Raw genomic sequence first — 20,960 nt, forward strand, 5'->3', positions numbered from 1 at the left:
GATTTATCCTGGGTATTTATTTTCCAAGCCCCATATTAATTTCAACACAAGTCGCACAAGCCTAACTTGAGGTGCAAAAAGTCTAAACGTCTTATTCTTAGGGAAACCTTAGCGTATTTTATTCTTCATTTTATCTCTTTGATGTCTCTTTCCTTCTATCTCATCTTATTTCTCTTTTTTTCTCTACAACTATCCCTCAATGAACTAAGGGTGCGTTTGTTGCACCGAACTGTCTCAAACTGAACTAGCTTCAGGGACCAAGCTGGACTGGTTTAGACTAGACTAAACTTGACTAACTTAGTGAAGCGTTTGGTACAGCGTCGGACTAAGAAGTTGGACTCTAATATTTTATTTTTAAATCTATATAGACAATATTTTATCATTAATTTAATGTAATCTACCAATTTATTATTATTATTTTATCATTTGCCCTTTCTCTAGAATCATCTTCTTCCATCATTTTTATCTCCACACATTGCCTCCTTCCCCTTTCCATTTTTTCTCCCTTTTTCTCCCTCATTTTCTCAGTACCACTGTCTCCCTCCACTCTATCTTTTTTGTCCCGTTTCACCCCCAGTCACTACTCTACTTTCCTCCCTCTTTTCCACACGCGATTGGAATTATCATCACAAGAGACTTGCCTCCCAAATTCTCAATTCCCAAAAAAAACCCCAACTCATCCCTCTCAAGCTTAAGATTGCCAATTCGAGTAGCGGCCATGGAAAATTTCCCATTCAGCTCCTTCTCTCTTCCCTTTGTTTTTTTTTTTTTTTTTTTGTCCAGATCCCTCCCTCTCTTCCCTCCGCCTCTTTTCCCTTCCAATCACTGGGTGGTAATTGAAACAGGGTTCTAAGAGTTTAAGTCACGGGGCTTGCAGTCAGTGAATAAGGCTGCTTGCGACGGATAGGGAGAAGACAAGAGAGCGGCGAGATCTAGTCCTAGCTAATACCATACTTTCGGTCGGGATTAGTTAGCGCCAATTAGCGAGGCCCGGAGTCGAGGCGAGTCCAAGCTAGCGTCATTAAAGCTAAGCCTTTGCTGCACCAAACACTGGGCTACATTAGCTATTAGTCTAGTCCAATCCAGTGAGACCTAAGGATGTCAAACAAACACACCCTAAAGGGCGTCTCCTTCCTCCCATGATCTTAATTGCAAGGTCTTTGATTTTGCTTTGAATGAATAGTAGCGAAGTCAGAGATTTGTATGAATAGGGGCATCCTCAAACAACAAAGTCACTATTAAAACTCTCAAGAATTTATTGAACAAAACACTAATATATTAATCTATAAAGTTTTTCATACAACTTATTACATTATTCCTCGAATCGTTTTCATGTTTTGAATGCATTGCATAACAATATCATTACCAATACCATTATATAAAAATAATCATGTTATCATTCATCCATTGATCTCTAAATTAGAAAGCTAAATTCTAAATTGAAATGCCAAAAACAAATTAATGAAGTAACGTCGTATAAAATACCTTGTGGAGATAAAATTCTTGTGTTGAATTTTGATAATTGATTACTTGAACTCCAACTGTCTATAACACTCCAAAATCAATTGAGTTTTGGTTGAATGAAAGGGGAGGAAAAATCTGGAGAAGTTGAGGACTGGAATTGCTTCGCAGTATGTGGTGGGATGAGTTTTGTGTGTATTAACGACCCAGGGTTAGAAAAATGAGAAGACATAATTAAATTAATTGTTAATTAAATTGTCATTAGGTAGGGCATTTGGGATCCAAAACGGTAGACTAGTTTAGTTGCCTACCAAAATTTTTAACTGTAGTTTAATTAGGGCTCGTTATTGAGAATTGGAACGCAACCATGCATATTTTTTAAATGAGTGGGGGCATCCGCCCCCTAGGCATACACTAGCTCCATCCTTGATGGTGGGATTTTTAAAAAGTCTTTCAAAATCAATAGAAATGGTCCTTGAGATTGTCCACCATCCATTATTTTGGTCATTCCGTTAAAAACTCCATTAAGTGTCCCGAAGCTCTTGGCCAGAAGTTTGGACAATTTTTAAAGCTTCGTAACTCAATTATACCTATTTGTAAGCCCAATGGTTGCCGGAGATGGCCGGAAAATAGCTTGAAAAGTGACTGGTCTGGGAGAAAACTGGAAAACTAGCCTGAAATTGGGTAAACTTTAAACGTTCATAACTTCTTCAATACTCAACGAAATCGAGTGATTCAAAAACGAAAATCATACTTCTCAACAAAATGAAGAGAATGGTATATTTCTTGATAGCTAACTCGCCATAGTTTGACCGGAAAATGGCTTGAAAGTGGCTAACTCGACAACCAAGACAACCACTTTTGAGCCATTTTCAGGCCAAACCACGGGGAGTTATCCTTCAAAAAAGGTACCATTCTTTTCATCTCGTCGAGAAGTATGATTTTCATTTTTTAATCACTCAATTTGATTGAGTATTGAAGAAGTTATGAACGTTTAAAGTTTACCTAGTTTCGGGCAAGTTTTCCAGTTTTTCCACGGACCAGTCACCTTTCAGGCTATTTTTCGGCCATCTTCGGCAACCATTGGGCTTCCAAATGAGTATAATCTTGTTCTATACTTTCCTATCTTCATTTTGATATATTATGGGTCGAATTTGGTTAAGAAACGATCGAGTTACGAAGTTTTGAAAATTGCCTAAACTTTCGGCCAAGAGCTTTGGGATATTTAACGGAATTTTTAATGAAATGACCAAAATGATGTGTTATGCAAATCTCAATAACTATGTTGAATAAAAAGCTTTTTAAAAATTACAGGAAGTGATGCCCATAGAAATTCTTTGTAACCCAACTGGGCGGCTAGTTCTTGTGCGCTCTAGTTCTCTATCTGCAACTTTTCTCTCAACCCCTCTTCTTTACATTTATGTTTTCTTCTCTTGTTCGCACCATTCCAGAGTATATTCATGTGGGTGCTTGTTCCTTTTGGAAAATTAGATTGTACCCGTATGGGGATTTGTTTGATTATACCCCATAGATTAAGTTCTAGGTTTTAACAAAAAATTGAATCGAATGAAACTGAACCCACCTCTAGTATATACTTGCAGTTTAATCAATTTTAAATGCGAAAATGGTAATCACCCTCTAGGGAGTTTGAATATGATTTGACATGATCATAATGCATCAAAGTGTGTATTATTAAATATAACATATTTACTGTAAAAAGAACTTTGTTGCTCGTATAGTTTGGCTTGACTATGTTTATCGTACAATTTGAGAGTAATAGTTTTTTAACAAGCTCTTTTTTGTTACTGCTGATTACAGTTGATGCCCCATTGTCAAACATAAAAAATGGAAAATGCTATGAAGATCATGTTTTTAAGATAATATTTTGTAGACCATACGATGTAGTAGTAATGATTGGGTACACTCATTAATGATTTGAACAAGGCTTATTTTTAGCTACACTATTTATAACTCGATTTTGATTATATTTTGTCATCAGAAACTCAAAAGTCGTCTCTATAAATTTCAAACTCGCTTTACATTGCCTTAGATCATTAATTTCATTATCTGCGTTTGATTTGGGAGCACTAGGCTAATCAATTTCTTTTTTATTATTTTCATCTCTTCAATTTCTTTTAAACTTAATATTTGTTTTATTATTGAATGTTAGCACATAGTAAAGATTTATAATCAAATTCATTGGCACATGTGTCATAGTCTTTCTAGGTATTAGGTCTCATTTTAGGAAGCGACTTTTGAATTTTAGGGAGGAGACTTCACAAGTCAAAAGTGAAACGGATTTTGAGTTTCAGAGAGCAAAGTTGTGACCTTTAAGTTAAAAGGGGACAAAATGTGATCAAAATCGAGTTTCAGAGCATAATTAAAAAAATATTTTTGTTTTTACAAACGATATTATTTATAGTAAGAGGGTTGGGGGGAATAGGCTAGCCTTAGAGCAAGTCCAGCCCAGCACATTTGACTGGCACCCAGTGAAGAAAATAGCCCGGCATGGCATTTTTGAGCTCCAGCCCGCACAATTGACTGGCACCCAGCCCGTGCCAGTCAACAGCCCAGCCCAAAATGGACAGACCCAGGAGCCGGTCAATTGCTTGGCGCGTGCAACACACGCGGGTGCCCAGGCGAGTAGCCGACAGGCTTTGCAGGCGCTGGGGCCCGCGTGCAGGTCCACTTGCAGTCATCCGGGTGAGGCCTACATGGCCCTCCTCAGAGCCGTTGGATTTCCAACGGTAAAAAAAATTTAAATTTAAATTTTAAATTGGACCGTTCGATCACAGATTAACGGTCCACGTTTATTTCACCAAAAATTTAAAAAAAAAAAAAAAAAAAAGGCCCAACGGTCAGAAATTTGACCGTTGGCCACGTGGCATCGTGTTGGCTGTTGGATTTGATTATTTTTCAAATCCAACGGTCCAGATTAATTACAACATTAAAATTTATTAAAAATTAATTAAAAAATGTCAAAATTTTTTTAAAAAATACAGAAAAATTTTAAAAATTTAATTTTTTTTTTCTATAAATACCTAACCCTCATCTTCCACCTTACACCACATTTTAATATTTTCTACACTTTCTACACTTTCTATATTTGAATATTTTGTACACATTGAGAGAAAAAAATGACTTCGTGGAAGCTCAGTGAAGATGTTACGTTGTGTGAATGTTGGGTTCGCACTACTCATGACCCGATTACGGGTAATGAGATGGATAAGCGAGAAATGTGGAGTAAAATTACGAAATCGTTCAACGATGTACATGGAAGAGATGTACATGAAAAAGATACCAGATCTAGTCAAGGTCTTCAAGGTCGTTGGAAAAAACTCAACGCATCCTTTACTTGTTGGAAAAACGTCATCTCTCATGCTTCTGGTAATTTGCGTAGTGGGACAAGTTTAGTGGATGAGGTAACAATATTTTTATTTATTTATATGCATTCCACCCACATCAATATTTTAATTTATTTAATTTCTTATGTAATTTTTATGTAATATGCATTCCACAATACTTATGTAATTTTTATGTAATTTTTATATAATTTTTATGCATTCCACAATTCTTATGTAATTTTTATAGACACTACAAGCACAAACATTCTACAATGCAAAGAACCATAACAAATCATTCAACAAATGGGAATGTTGGCAAATTGTCAAAGATTGCCCTAAATACCAAATTGTGGCAACCGGTCCAAAAGTTGTCATGCACGGTATGGGTTTACACAGTTCGCTAGAAGCAGACACAGCCGAACAAGAAGCCAACACATTTGAAGACACGAAAGGGATGCCTGAACAAGTGCCAGAGACCCAACCGACTCATCAGTCCCTCAGGCCTCAAGGTAAAAAGGCATCAAAGAAAAAAGGTAGTTCTTCCAAAAATGACTACACTAAATATATGGAGGAACTTACTCGTCAAGGTGAACTGAACATGGCATGGGAAAATGCTAGAGATGAGGAAAAAGCTAGAGATATGGCAGCAATTATTGCAGCTACTGAGGCTCGTGATGCGGCGGCTGAGAGACAAAGAGAAATAGTTAATCGAGAGAACGAGATGATTAGAGAAGCACTTCATCGAGAGAATGAGATGCTTAGAGAAGAAAGGATGGCTCAAACAGATCGTGACACTATGAACAAGTCTCTAGTAAGACTGTCTCCGAATTCAAAATATTTTTGGACTTCAGAAAAAAGAGATGTCGTGCGAAGGAGGCGTGCAAGAGATGCCGAAACAAGTCAAGGGGGTTCTAGCTACAGAAATCCTAGCAACCAAGATCCTAGCACCACATATCCTAACTCCACAGACTTTATTTAATTTCTTATGTAATTTCTTATTTACTTTTAGAACTTTATTTAATTTCTTATGTAATTTCTTATTTACTTTTAGAACTTTATTTAATTTCTTATGTAAACTTAAAACACCAAATAAAATTACATAAAACACCATTTAAACTTAAAATTACATAACCTCACCATTTAAACTTAAAACACCAAATAAAATTACATAACCTCACCATTTAAACTTAAAAAAAAAAAGCAAACACACTAAATAAGATTACTTAAAAAACAATACACTTTATTCTTCAACCACAAGCCTTATTTTAATTATCTTCGCCTTCGTGCAATCTCCACTGATGGTCAATCAAGTCATTCTGGCGGGCTATGTGCCAGTATGGCTCTTGCAATGAAGTGTATCGTTGAACGATCAATTCATTGTAACGTCCATCCTGTTCCAACGGCTCGTGTTGCACGGGATCTTCGGTCCGGTCATGAGCATAGTAGATTTGTGTTCTTGAGTTGTTCATCGGATCCGGCTCGTATTCATCGACGACATCATAATCATACTCGTCTTCAACAATCAAATTGTGGAGAATAATACACGTCATCATGATGGATCGAAGAGCCTCGACATCAAACATTCTAGCTGCAGCCCTGACAATGGCCCAACGAGCTTGCAAGATACCAAAACAACGCTCGACATCCTTCCTTCACCCTTCTTGACACTTTGCGAAGTGTTTCTCTTTTTCACTTTGCGGGTGTGGCACTGTTTTGACAAATGTTGACCACCTTGGGTAAATACCATCTGCAAGGTAGTATGGTCCCTCGTACTTATAACCATTAACCCAATATGTGCATCTCGGCCCACGCCCTTGTAGCAGTTCGTCAAACACTGGAGATTGGGCAAGGACGTTTAGGTCATTCTGAGCTCCTGGAACACCAAAAAAAGCATGCCAAATCCATGTATCAAAAGAAGCCATCGCTTCCAGAATGATGCTTTTGGCTCATTTTCTGTCGCCATAAGCTCCTTGCCATGCACTTGGACAATTTTTCCATGTCCAGTGCATGCAGTCGATGCTTCCAATCATGCTAGGGAAGCCTCGCATCTCACCCTTCCTCAGAAGCCTTCGCATGTCCCTTGTCGTGGGTTGCCGAAGGTACTCATTGGTGTAAAGGGCTTCAATTGCAGAACAAAACCGCATCAGGGACTCCAGAACTGTTGTTTTTCCCATCCTTGCGATTTCATCCACTTGATCTGCAGATGCTCCATATGCAAGCATTCGCAAGGCAGCAGTAATTTTTTGCTCAGGAAGAAGACCTAGAACATGAAAAGCATCCTCTTTTTGCACAAAATATGGATCATGGTTGCAAACATCATTCATGATTTTAGCGAACAAACTTCGTTGCATTCTAAAACGACGTCTAAAAACATGATCAGGGTAAACGCTGTTGGGAATAAAATAATCTTCCAAGAGATCTTTACCTCGTCTTTCCCTTCTTCTATCGATGTTTGCCGCACGTCCGGGTTTGGCTATCTGACCCATAGCTTCCATGATACGGCTGGAATGTGAGGCCCTCCGCCTTCTATGGTGATCATCCTCATCCTCATCCATTGCGAAGGCCTTATCTCCACCTCCACCTTGGTCAAGATTGACCAATTCTTCCTGTTGTGCCAACAACCTTTTCTGCTGCTCTTGCAACTGTTTATACGCTCTCCTTGAAGAAGACATTGTAAGAACTCAAGATTTGAAAACGATAAAGAAGAATTCTGAGCTAAAAAAAAGGATTGAGTTTAGTGTGAGGATGGATGTAGGGATGTAGGGTTTATATGGACAAAAAAAAAAGAAGATGAGGTTCTGGACAATGCCACGTGGCACTATGTGATTGGTTGAAAATCTTAGCGGAAATCTATTCAAAAAATAGTACGTTCGGATAATGACACGTGGCGTGACGAGATTGGTTAAAAATCTTATCGAAATCTTGCCTAAATTATTGTAAACAGGAAGTGACACGTGGGTTGTCGGGATTGGTTGAAAATCTTAGCGGAAATCTATTCAAAAAATAGTACGTTCGGATAATGACACGTGGCGTGACGAGATTGGTTAAAAATCCTATCCGAAATTAAAACTATTTTTTTTATTATTATTTTATAAAAAATTTATTTAATATTTTAAATGGACTGGGTGCCAGCGCATTTTGTAGGGGTGGAGATCGTTTGTGCCAGCGCATTTTTAGACTAGGTGCCAACACATTTTTTTTGGGGTGGAGATGCTTTGACCTATTACTGTTCATTGGGTCTATTACTGTTCAATTAAGTGGATAAATGGGTTGAGTGCTGGCGCAAAGTGGATAGGGGTGGAGTTGCTCTTATAATAGGTAAGACATGATAATATGGTTTAAGTTCATTTTTGACGGTAATCACTTACAAACGATCATCGTAATACTAAATAACAATAACGGTTAAAAATAAATATTTAAACAAAGAATCTAACTATCAACTAGCACTTGTATAATCTACAAAATGAACGGTCTCTTGCCTAACAAGGGAGCCCCACTCATCTACTCCCACTCATACTTTTAACGCAACGCACCGTTCCCTATCTCCGCAGTCGACACCCCAAAAAACCCTAAATTCGAAAAAGTCTAAGTGAGAGAAAGAGTGAGAGGAGAGAGAAAGAGAGATAGCCCGCCACCTTCCTCATCATCCACAGCCAAAGTCTCAAAAACCCTACCTGCAACTCTCGACTTCGCTGCAGCAATGGCCGAGTCGACTCAGCTACAGCAAGCTCAACTGGCGACGATTCTCGGGTCCGACCCGGCCCCTTTCCAAACCCTAATCTCCCACCTAATGTCCTCCGCCAATGAGCAGCGCTCCCAGGCCGAGCTCCTCTTCAATCTCTGCAAGCAGACCGATCCTGACTCCCTCTGCCTCAAACTCGCTCACCTCCTCCAGTTCTCTCCCGCTGCCGAGGCCCGAGCAATGTCTGCCATTCTCCTCCGCAAGCAGCTCACTCGCGACGACTCGTACCTCTGGCCCCGATTGAATCCGACAACCCAATCCTCGCTGAAAACGATTCTCCTGACCTGTATTCAGCAGGCGGACAACAAATCTATCTCCAAGAAGCTCTGCGATACAATTTCCGAGCTCGCCTCCGGAATCTTGCCCGACAACGGCTGGCCCGAGCTCTTGCCGTTCATGTTCCAATGCGTCTCGTCCGATTCGCCCAAGCTTCAGGAATCGGCGTTTTTGATATTTGCTCAGTTATCGCAGTACATCGGCGACACCATGGTGCCGCACATAAAGGAGTTGCACGCCGTGTTCTTGCATAGCCTGGGGAACTCGCCGAACCCTGACGTTAAAATCGCAGCTTTGAACGCCGTCATCAATTTCATCCAGTGTTTGACAAGCTCTGCCGAAAGGGATAGGTTTCAGGACCTGTTGCCGGCGATGATGAAGACGTTGATGGAGTCTTTGAACAACGGGAACGAGGCCACAGCACAGGACGCTCTTGAATTGTTGATTGAATTGGCAGGGACCGAGCCCAGGTTCCTCAGGCGGCAGATTGTGGAGGTTGTCGGGGCAATGTTACAGATTGCCGAGGCTGACACCTTGGAAGAAGCTACCCGGCACTTGGCAATTGAGTTCGTAATCACCCTTGCTGAGGCCAGGGAACGTGCTCCAGGGATGATGAGAAAATTACCACAGTTTATAAGCCGATTGTTTGCCATTTTGATGAGGATGCTTCTGGATATTGAGGACGAAGCCTCATGGCATACAGCGGAGAGTGAAGATGAGGATGCGGGTGAGACTGGTAATTACAGTGTTGGGCAGGAGTGTTTGGATAGGCTTGCCATATCCCTGGGTGGGAATACCATTGTTCCCGTGGCATCCGAGCAGTTGCCTGCTTATTTGGCTGCCCCTGAGTGGCAGAAGCACCATGCTGCATTGATTGCTCTCGCCCAAATTGCAGAGGGTTGTGGCAAGGTAGTAATTGTTATTCATTATTCATGAGTAGTATTTCCAGGTTAACTAAATGTTGGTTTGTTACACTATTATAGGATATTTTGTTGTCCAAACACTTCAGATGTTTTTCTGTTGAAGTGGTAGAATCTGCGAAAAGTACACCTTGATTGTTGATGGGTATTGTTACATTCACACTTGACACATCTAAACGAATTTTTTTAACAACAAAGCCTTATCCTACTAAGTGGGATCGGCTGTATGGATCCTAGAACGCCACTGAGCTTAGTTTTACGCTGAGTTTTCCATTAGCGCCGAGTCTTTGTTTACCTTATTGTTAATCTGTTGTTTGGTGTTTCAGGTAATGACAAAAAATTTGGAGCAAGTGGTGGCAATGGTATTGAACTCATTTCAAGATCCACATCCTCGTGTAAGGTGGGCAGCAATTAATGCAATTGGGCAACTGTCTACAGATTTGGGTCCAGATCTGCAAGTTCAATATCACCAAAGGGTACTCCCGGCATTGGCTGCAGCTATGGATGATTATCAGAATCCCCGCGTTCAGGTTAGTTGCTGATTGTGTTTTTGGGTTCTCTTTCTGATTAATTGAATTGGTGAATGATTTGGTTTTTGCCATGCTAGTGTCATCTTTAACCTACTATAACTAACACTATTTACCAAAAAAAGGTACGGTTCATGTTGACCTTGTCACCACAAGACAAATATTGAGAGACAGTTTCTCTTCTTAATACTTTACGAGTTGTGAACTGTAGAGCATTATGGTATGTATGAAGTTGCTTAAATCAATAATCTAATTAGATAGTTCATTTGATTGACGTTTACTTGAGGAGTCATTTATGCTGGAAGTAAAAAAAAAAATTAGGCTTTAGTTTTGTGAGCACTATTTATCACGGTAGGAAACAATTTGTTATGTGCTTTAGTTTTGTGAGTTTGAGTTGCTTTATGTATTGAATTTGTAATATGCGGTGATTGCTCTGGATGATAATATGACATGCCCTTTTTATTAGCTCATTATCTGGACCATGTTATTGCATGTGCTTGATTATCTATTCATTTGCGTCCTCTTTGTAATTTGATATCTGCAGGCACATGCTGCTTCAGCGTTGCTCAACTTCAGTGAGAATTGTACTCCGGATATTTTGACACCTTATTTGGATGGGGTAGTGAGCAAATTGCTTGTACTTTTACAGGTATGTGCTTCTAAAGAAAATAACATATTCATCTAATAAAAAAACTTGCATAATAATAATCTTGTTGAACTAGTATTAGTTTACGTGCTTCTAAATATTTATGTCTCATGCAGAATGGGAAACAAATGGTGCAAGAGGGAGCCCTTACTGCTTTGGCATCTGTTGCAGATTCATCTCAGGTATTGTTTCTATTTAATGTATTACCTCTTGTTTAATGTTTTTTAATAGATGATTAAGTTTGATGGTAATGGGATTTGTAGGAGCATTTCCAAAAATACTATGACGCAGTTATACCTTACCTGAAAGCTATCTTGGTGAATGCAACTGATAAGTCTAACCGCATGCTTCGTGCCAAATCCATGGAGTGCATTAGCTTGGTTGGAATGGCTGTTGGAAAGGATAAGTTTAGGGATGATGCGAAGCAGGTAAGACATTATATCTTTGTATCCATTTTTCACTGTATCAGAGCATCCTTGTTTTTGAGTTTGTATTGAAATAATTATCTTGCATACCACTGGTTATGGAATGGGTGGAACAGTCTGGATGCTTTGAAGCTTTGTTTTTTTAATTTATTTCGTAACCTCCCCCTCACGTCCCAATAGAAATTTAATTTCATTGGAATTGTAACTTTTCCTTTTTCTTGTGCACTCTACAGTTTTATATTTTTAAGCTCTTTTATGTTATGGGAATGATAAATTGAATCTTCAAGCTGTTAAAGTTCTGCTACCATTTTACTTAATCTAAGATAAGAAACCTGTTTGGAATATGCTGACAATTTCTTGTGTTGTGTGTTTGAACTTTTAACTTAGCTAATTATATAGACTCGTAAACTGATCGTACCATTATTCTTGAAGGTCATGGAAGTGCTGATGGCTTTACAAGGATCTGGAATGGAGGCAGATGATCCAACGACAAGTTACATGCTACAAGTATGTTCTTATTTCTTAAATTGCACAAACATTACTATACTTTCAACCTGGTATTTTCCATAAGAATTGATCTACAATGGTGTAGGCATGGGCAAGACTCTGCAAGTGCTTGGGACAAGATTTCCTCCCCTACATGAGTGTTGTAATGCCTCCTTTGCTTCATTCTGCTCAACTTAAGCCAGATGTAACCATTACATCTGCTGATGACAATAGTGATATTGATGATTCTGATGATGAAAGGTAGAATATTTTTCAATTTTTTTCATGCAAGTTCAATACCAACAGCCATGTATAATGTATGTGAATGTGGTATTATTAGCTATTTCTTGCTATCCTTCCTAAAGGTTGTTATAAATGCATCTGGATTTATTGTTGGTTCATATTCATTTTTACCACATTACACCATTATCTACATGCCGCAAAATGGATAAACATAATGGCTTTGACATCCATAAATGATGTTTCTCTTCTTGAACCTTTGGACGATTATCTGCGTAATGTACCAATTTAGCAATTTAAAGATTGCAAGTTGTAGTTAGTGTAATTGAATGCAGAAGATATTTACATGTCGCAGTAGGGTTATTATGCTGCTCTTTAGTAGCTGTTTCTCTTAATGTTGCTTTTCCGTTGCAGTATTGAAACAATTACTCTTGGGGATAAGAGGATTGGAATCAAGACTAGTGTCCTGGAGGAAAAATCTACTGCTTGCAATATGCTTTGTTGCTATGCTGACGAGTTGAAAGAAGGATTCTTTCCTTGGATTGATCAGGTCTGTCATAGTGTATCGTAATTATTTTTCTTACCTGGCTTCCTATGAATGGTACTTAAAAATGTAATGTTTGTGCAGGTTGCCCCAACTTTGGTTCCACTTCTTAAATTTTATTTTCATGATGAAGTTAGGAAGGCAGCTGTTTCAGGTATTTTTTTAATTTTGATATTAAACGTTTTTATTTGGGTTTTCCCCTTCTGATAAAGAAGTAGTTGGAGGTTTGATAAAGAAAGATCTATTTTTTGTCTGTAGCGATGCCGGAGCTGCTGCTTTCTGCAAAATTAGCCATAGAGAAGGGGCAAGCTCAAGGTCGTAATGAAACCTATATAAAGCAGTTGTCTGACTACATTGTTCCAGCTCTGGTGGAAGCATTACACAAGGTTGTTTATTATTTGTCAATTAAGCCTCCTCGATCAGGGTGTAATGATATGATGTTTCTCTGAAGTATGAGAGTGCAATTTGTGTGCAGGAACCTGATACAGAAATATGTGCAAGTATTTTGGATGCACTAAATGAATGTTTACAGGTATGCCATATTTTGAAGAAATTTATTAAATTTCCTTCGAGACCTGGTTTAACTTGTGGTACTTATTCTGCACAAGTTCAGCTTTGTGGTGATGGGAATTGCTAAACCCGATTTGGGTGCCTTGCGCGGCGCACCAAAGTGCTTTACGCTTCTGACCTGGGATCGAGCCTGCCTCCTTAGAGTGTACGGTGTCTCTCCCATGGGAATGGTTGGTAAGCTAGAGCTTATGCTTTGGTACCGTCCAGCAAGAGTCGCCCTATCGGGTGAGCTTTACTGGTCTCTCGGAGAGGTACCCAATCCTCGGAAGATCCGGGATGAAACCAGCGAATTCCCGCAATTGTGGGAAACTCGGGATAAATGTTGCCTCATATCTTGCTGGGCACCAGTAGTCTATGTATCTTGAATGCAATTTGATACTGGATGCTATTGGATACTCGAGTTACCCTGTTTTTCTGCTTTTTATTTCAACTGTTTGCAGAAGAAAAAACTGCAGTAACTATAAGAATAATAGTTTATCATTATATCTTAATTATTTTTAAACTTTGAATTGAAGACAGTTACTGCACCATAATACTAATTGTTATGTAGTTGCTACTCTACTGTCTAAAAAAAGTTCTATTTGAGTTTATTCATACTTTGCTTAGTTCGAAATTCAATAACTTTATTTTGGCATTTCCATCTTTATCATTGCTTGAATAAGACACCATTCATGCATTCTCTGCATCTTTTGTTTCAGATATCTGGACCACTTTTAGATGAAAACCAGGTCAGATCCATTGTAGAGGAGATAAAGCAGGTGATCACTGCCAGTTCAAGTAGAAAAAGAGAGAGAGCAGAAAGGACCAAAGCAGAAGACTTTGACGATGAGGAAAAAGAGCTAATTAAAGAGGAAAATGAACAAGAGGAAGAAGTTTTTGATCAAGTAAGTTTTCTCAAATACAATCTTTAAGTAGCCCATCAATACTATTGTTGATGTTTTCATGATTTTCTTTAACACCTTTTTCTCATTCCAGGTGGGGGAAATCTTAGGAACTCTGATTAAAACATTTAAAGCCTCTTTCTTACCTTTCTTTGATGAGCTATCATCGTATCTAACACCTATGTGGGTGAGTTTCATCTCAAGGGAGCTTCCCGCTTTAAGATTTCAACTTATTTGTTTATATTTGCTTAGTATCATTCCCTCTGATTGTCATTTTGAGGAACCAGAATGTTCATTTGAAAATCTTATTATTTATGTTCTATTGTGCCGATCTTTATTTTCGAGTTAGTTTCTTTGTTTAAATTATAATAGTGGGTCCAAACCAACAGGCCAAGGATAAAACACCTGAAGAGAGAAGGATCGCAATATGCATCTTTGATGATGTTGCGGAGCAGTGCCGTGAAGCAGCTTTAAAGTAAGTTTGTTCTATTAGAAATGTTTGGGCTGAACTAAGTCATATTGTTGTGAACTCATCTTTTGTTCTGATGTTGTTGGATCAGATATTATGACACATTTCTTCCTTTTCTATTGGAGGCCTGTAATGACGATAACCCTGATGTTCGACAGGTCTGATCTCACCAATCTATTTTAATGTGTAAGGGTACTTTTTTCCGTAAGTTTTATGTGATTCTTTTTGTTTTTCTTTCCTTTTCAGGCAGCTCTATATGGACTTGGTGTCTGTTCAGAGTTTGGCGGAATTGTAATTAAACCTCTTGTTGGCGGTGAGTCTGCTTGTATGTTTTACATAGTTGGAATATTTCTGATTGCTTATTGTAACACTTTCTGATGGCTTTATCCAGAGGCTCTTTCGAGGCTAAATGCTGTGATTCAGCATCCTAATGCCCTGCAAGCTGAAAATGTGATGGCATATGATAATGCTGTTTCTGCTTTAGGAAAAATATGCCAATTTCATCGTGACAGTATTGATGCAGCTCAGGTACTTTATTTTTGTTGTGACATCTGAAATTCATTTGTTCTGTTGCCACTGTATGCAGTGTGTGCACTATACAGTGTTTCCTGAATTTTTTTTGTAGCACAACACTAATGCTTTGTTGTAACTTTTATTCAAGATTTATTGACATATTTCTTTTATTGGCTGCAAATTTTTTATTTCTTCGCTTTATGGTTTGTCAACTTTCTGTCATTTGGCAGGTAATTCCTGCATGGTTGAACTGTTTACCAATTAAAGGTGACTTGATTGAAGCCAAAGTAGTTCATGACCAACTTTGTTCTATGGTGGAAAGGTAGAGCTTTGTCTGTCTTTTACTTTGTGCCTAATCCTGTTACTTTTCGCCTTTTCATGCAATTAATGTTTAGAACACCATGACCGATGAAATTTATAGAGGTGCACCTTTGTAATCCATCTGCAGGTCTGACAGAGAACTTTTGGGTCTCAACAATCAGTGTCTTCCTAAAATTGTTGCCGTGTTTGCTGAGGTTTGTGATCCATAAAATGATTTAGCACTTTTACACCAAGTATTTTACACACTTAGAAAATCATGATATGTGATATTCTCTTTTCCTCAATGACACATATCTCATTAACTGATAAAAGTACAAGTATTATCTACATTCAATTGCCTAATTTGCTTTGTTGTACTGGTCTTGCTGATAGCTGTAAACTTTTTTCACGATGATATTGCCCCTTGCTGATTTTGTTTGTAATACATATTCAAGAGTGCGAGTATATTTACTTTGAAGGGTATGATTGTTCTCTCGTAGGTTCTATGCGCGGGTAAGGATTTAGCAACAGAACAAACTGTAAGCAGAATGATTAATCTATTAAGGCAGCTTCAGCAGACTTTGCCGCCAGCTACATTGGCCTCAACATGGTCCTCCTTGCAACCTCAGCAACAGCTTGCACTGCAATCTATCCTCTCCTCATAAGTATCGTGGCTTGGATTGTGCATATTTCTGCTTTCGGATACACAGATCTGTCTTGTGTGGTAATTTGTGTCACCAATTCTTTTCCTTGAGATGGTTCCCGGCGGTTGGTTTTGCAAAGTGTGGGTGTCATCATTGTGATTTGATTGTCTACTCCTTTTGGTAAAGATGGGGTATATGCAAGTGTCAATTGTGGGGGCTCTTTTTGTGGGTGGCTGTGGTTCGTGAGGGTTGTTGGTCGACAAATTTGTGTACCAGTTTTGGTCTCGTTTGCATGTTTGGTGTATTCTATGTCTACATTTTATGTTGTGGGAGTCTGTTGCTAGTGGTTGATTCTTTCATTCTGTTTGAAATTTTGATCCCAAAAGGCAATAAATTGGCTTTATGGTTTATACGACTGTAGATGCTCGTGTTGTGTTGGATTGAGCTTCGGCATCTCTCACATTTTTCGTCTTTTCATTACGTTCACGCGTAATCGCTTCAAGCGACCGTGGAAAGAGTGTTTGGGCCGTTTCTGTTCAAATTCGTACAAATAAATGTCCAGGAGTATCGGGTTATAATTTAAGGCGTACATTCAATGTCATTACTTGAAAATTGGGATCACGAACAAAGTTAGACTAGACTTGTAGCTCGTTTGGATGTGTTTTTAAAATAACTGAAAGTGTTTTTGGTAAAAATATTTTTGGAACCAATCTTTAGTAAAAATGAAAGTAAATCCTAGAAATGCTTTTGGAAAAGCACTTAAAAGTGTTTTATGGAAGAAGCCTATAACTGGTGTTTCTTGCAAAAATTACTTAAAATGCTTTTGGAACCCAAAAATATTTTCTCTAAAAGTGCTTTCAGCTATTTTAAAAACACATCTAAATGAGTTATTGGTTAACTGAACATTATGAAGGAAGTTAGGTCCTTTCGTATACCGAACAATTTGTAAACCTATAAATTTGAAGTGTGTAAAGATGAGTAAACCTTGAAAGATTTGTGGCAAGTTGGATGAAAATTCAAGAATAATTTTCTTTTAAGAACGACAATAAGGTTAGCAATGCAAGTTGGAAGAGTGCATTGAGTTTGTTTGGTGTGTTGTAAAGCTTAAGAAAAAAGTTATATAGGACGTCAATAAGATCATCAATGTTTTATAGCAAGAAATTTTGGTAGGTCAAAAAATAACACATGCAAAAAATTATTGTGTCGAAGATGAGAATGTTTTGATATGGATACGTGGACACATGAGAAAGTATAGGATTGGCACCACCTAGTGGGGAAACTTTATTGTTATTGTTGTTTTGGGTGGGAAGATTCATCTTCGGTATAAACAGAAGGTCCCAAGAAAACGAGTGCGCTTGGGCCTTGAGCAGAATCAGCACGGCAACCGTGACTTTTGCAGCACCGCGTGGTTGCTTGTCAGAGCATCTAAAGCGTCCAAAGCCAAAGCCAGACCAAAACCCGCCCTTTCTGTCTCACTCTCTCACTCTTCTCACTGGTTATGTGAGGCAAGTTAATAATCTCAAACTTGTCTTTGGCTTTGCAGTCACTTTAGTAATCTCACACTCCGTCATCGAATTACAAGTTTCAGACAGCGCGGAAGATCACTCGCTATTTACATTTTGAATGCACTCTAGCTGTTTGTGAAAAGTTGTGAGTGGCAGGTGGGTTGGGGGCTTTCGAGTTTCGACTTCATTTTTCGACGAATTATGGTGCTGAGGCTTAGTGGGAGGCGCTGAGGACAAGGGAGAAGATGCTTAATTGGTTAAGTAGGCGTTACTTTTGCACGGCTGCTCCACGGCCATGGCTATTTGTAGGTTTGGGCAATCCCGGCGATAAGTACAAAGGAACTAGACACAATGTACCCTACACTATAATGCATTCTAGATACCCTGATTTGACAATGTTTTGTATTTCTTGTTTTTTGTTTTAATAACAAGTTTCAGATTACCTTCTTTTGGTTTGAAGCAGACGGGGTTTGAGATGATTGATGCTTTCGCTAATTCACAAGGCATTGAAATGAACACGGTCCATTGCAAAGCCATCTTTGGGCAAGGCATGTGAATCTTTGCATATGTTACTTTGTTTGTTGTCATTTTTTATGTTTGTTTGTGAAGTTCATGGAAGTTTGGTATTGTAGGTTTTGTGGGTGGAGTTCCGGTTTTTCTTGCAAAGCCTCAAACTTACATGAATTTGAGTGGTGAATCTGTAAGTGGCTGATATACTTCCTTTTCACAATCTGATGGAATTATGATATTGTACTTCTATTTGCAAAAAGGTTATTCATTGATCTAGCCTACCGAAATGATATTTGTTCCGTACATTTCATTCCTTCTAGCACACTTCCAAACCCATTTGCAATTCCTTCGTGATTTTACCTGCTTCACTTTTGTATGTTAGAGACTTAGAGCTATTAATCCTACTGCTTATGTAACTAATGTTAGTAAAAGAGATATCAGTGAATGGTTTAACCTCGCGTTTCTCTTTGTTAAACAGATGGGGCCTCTTGCTGCTTATTATAAGCTACCTCTCAATCGTGTGCTAGTGGTACTTTCTTCTTCTAATTTTAAGCTTTTTTGTACTTATAGCATCTGTACGTATCTTTATGGTTTTCCTTTTATTCTTGGCTGCAGTTTCATGACGACATGACCTTACCATGTGGAGTACTTCGTCTTCACCCAAATGGAGGTCACTTATGCCACAATGGGTATGATCAAATTTATTACTTTCGGGTTTTAAGCAAATATGCTTCTATATGATTAAGCAATGATGAAAAATGTCTTGCCTAAATGTTAGAACCCACCTGGACATTTATGTTTACCATGGTTATAGTTACGTAGCCTGAATTGCTGAGTTCACAATAATTGGTGAGCTAATTATATAGCTGCATATTAAGATGGCTTTTTGGTATTAGTAGAACATCACTACTACCATGAAGAGTCAAGACCATTATTATGTGGTGTTACCAGAATTCTTCTGGTCAAGCTTGCCTTTTTCAGGATCATCAACCATTAAGCACTCATATATTTACTGAAAATGTATTAATTTTCCTCTATCTCTTGAAAGGCCTTTCAATTTTGCCATCTCCCACACTCAAACTTAGGGAAAATATGTGGAATCCGGTACTTATCACTGATTTTTTTTTTTTTTTTTTTGTTATTCAGGTTGAAGAGTGTGATCTATCACTTTCGAGGGAACAGAGAATTTCCTCGACTAAGAATCGGTGAGTTTGAATGTCCAAATTTCATAGTTATGTTAATTTTATTATCACTTCCAAGTGCTAGAAAGTTTGTTGAATTTCTTGTAAGGTATCGGAAGGCCTCCTGGTCAAATGGATCCGAAAGCATTCTTGCTGCAAAAATTTAATGCCACAGCTCAAGGACGAGTAAGTATATTTTGGTTGTGTATTTGTCTCAAACAACATTTCTTGACACATCCATATTCTTAGTTTGTTTCTTCTATTGCATTACAACAATTACCAGATACTTAGAATTTATAAAAAGTATATTTTGAAGGATTATACTACCATTTGTTTGCTTGTTATTTACTGATTCAACTGTGGATAAGACGTTAATTAAAGAGGTAGACCTAGCTGTTTAGAAAACTTTATGAAATCTGATCTTTGTAAGATCCATTCATTCCATATGGATTGCATTCATTTTAAATTTGGCCAAGTATTATCGAATCCTGCATTTTATGTAATTGGACTCGTTTTCTGCTTAACAATTTGATGTCTAATCTTCGTTTGGTTTATGTTATCATTCCTTATATCCTAATGTAAGTCTAGTAATTACTTGGAGGGATAATGATGATGTGCCTGTTTGATCTAGATTGATGCTGCTTTGCAAGAGGGAGTTAATATATTGAAGGTCGTGCTTTCTAAAGGCTTCGCAGAAAGTGCGAGACGCTTCAATTCAGAGCAGAAATACAAGCATCTAAGAGTAGAAACCTTGCCAACATGAATTTACACAGCAGCGTCTGTAAATGAGTAAATGGGTTTTTGTTTTTTGGGATAACACTTGGGTCGTGATTGTCAGAATATATGGAAACTCGACCGGTCGTTGAATCTAAAATCAAGAGGACCTACGGGCGTTGCATTGTTGACAACCCATGTCATCGAGTAGGGTTCCAACAATCACGGCTCAAGGATTATCTTTGTTTTGAGATCGTCTTTTGTGCTATAAATGTGACCCATCACCCATCAGCTTTAAATTTCATCAATGAAGGTAGAGCGATAAACGACCTCAGACTCATCATTTCTCGAAGTTTTGCCGGGGAGTAGGCAGTCGGAAGTCTCAATGTCTCATGACTGGGGGTTGGGATCCGGTGGGCACCCAGTGCATAATTTTATCATAAATGCCCATTGTATGCAGTTTTATTTGCATTGAAGTTGTTTTCACGATTCGAACGATCTTTCGACCATAAAAAAATAATATTTTCGTTTCATGAAGACTCGTCTTTCGGTCAACTCGTTGAATAAAGCGGAGACTGGGGAGTGGCTGCCGCTGGTTGTAGTTGTATTTGTAAGGTTGTCTGAAAAATAATATAGAAAAGAAAAGAAAATAAAGGCTCAGTGCTCTGCGGGTCCCGTCTGCGGCCATCCTGTGCTGTCATTTCTGCTGCACTTTATGATTCAAACTCCGCCAGTCCCACGCGCATTCGGGTAAAGGTTAGACTGATACTCTCCCATACGCAAAGCGTAATTGAAAGGAACATGAAAAAATAAAGTTAAAACAGAGTAGAGGTTGTAGGTTTCTAACTCTGAGTAGTTAAGATGATTAAGGCCTGGTTTAGTATTGAGGTGATTTTGAAAAAAGCTGGGAGCTGTTTTTGTGTTTGGTAAACATTCAGCTTTAGCTTTTTTTTCACAGTTTTGGGTTAAAAAAAGCCAAAAACAAGAAGCTGCAAAACCTAACTTTGAAAAATCGATTTTTTTTCACATCTGTTTTACATAAAAGTTTACCAAACACTATAA

The 20,960-nt window shown here is 38.4% G+C and overlaps 2 protein-coding genes across 2 annotated transcripts; both read left to right on the forward strand.

Moving 5' to 3' along the window:
• The first annotated feature begins 8,336 nt into the window (after window positions 1–8,336).
• On the forward strand, window positions 8,337–16,400 carry LOC137715226 (uncharacterized). Its single transcript, XM_068454472.1, has 20 exons — window positions 8,337–9,732; window positions 10,070–10,273; window positions 10,815–10,919; window positions 11,033–11,098; window positions 11,180–11,344; window positions 11,774–11,848; window positions 11,934–12,088; window positions 12,482–12,617; window positions 12,696–12,765; window positions 12,870–12,997; window positions 13,087–13,143; window positions 13,880–14,065; window positions 14,157–14,249; window positions 14,452–14,537; window positions 14,623–14,689; window positions 14,778–14,844; window positions 14,923–15,059; window positions 15,275–15,366; window positions 15,493–15,559; window positions 15,845–16,400. The coding sequence occupies exons 1-20, from the start codon at window positions 8,506–8,508 to the stop codon at window positions 16,007–16,009; spliced, it is 3,348 nt and encodes a 1,115-aa protein (XP_068310573.1). The 5' UTR covers window positions 8,337–8,505; the 3' UTR covers window positions 16,010–16,400.
• Window positions 16,401–17,267: 867 nt separating this feature from the next.
• Window positions 17,268–20,486, forward strand: LOC137716214 (peptidyl-tRNA hydrolase, mitochondrial-like). Its single transcript, XM_068455633.1, has 8 exons — window positions 17,268–17,846; window positions 17,957–18,041; window positions 18,126–18,193; window positions 18,482–18,532; window positions 18,619–18,692; window positions 19,150–19,208; window positions 19,294–19,370; window positions 19,816–20,486. The coding sequence occupies exons 1-8, from the start codon at window positions 17,739–17,741 to the stop codon at window positions 19,945–19,947; spliced, it is 654 nt and encodes a 217-aa protein (XP_068311734.1). The 5' UTR covers window positions 17,268–17,738; the 3' UTR covers window positions 19,948–20,486.
• The last annotated feature ends 474 nt before the right edge of the window (window positions 20,487–20,960 follow it).

The sequence above is a fragment of the Pyrus communis genome, chromosome 14 (assembly GCF_963583255.1).
Source record: "Pyrus communis chromosome 14, drPyrComm1.1, whole genome shotgun sequence".
NCBI lineage: Eukaryota > Viridiplantae > Streptophyta > Magnoliopsida > Rosales > Rosaceae > Pyrus > Pyrus communis.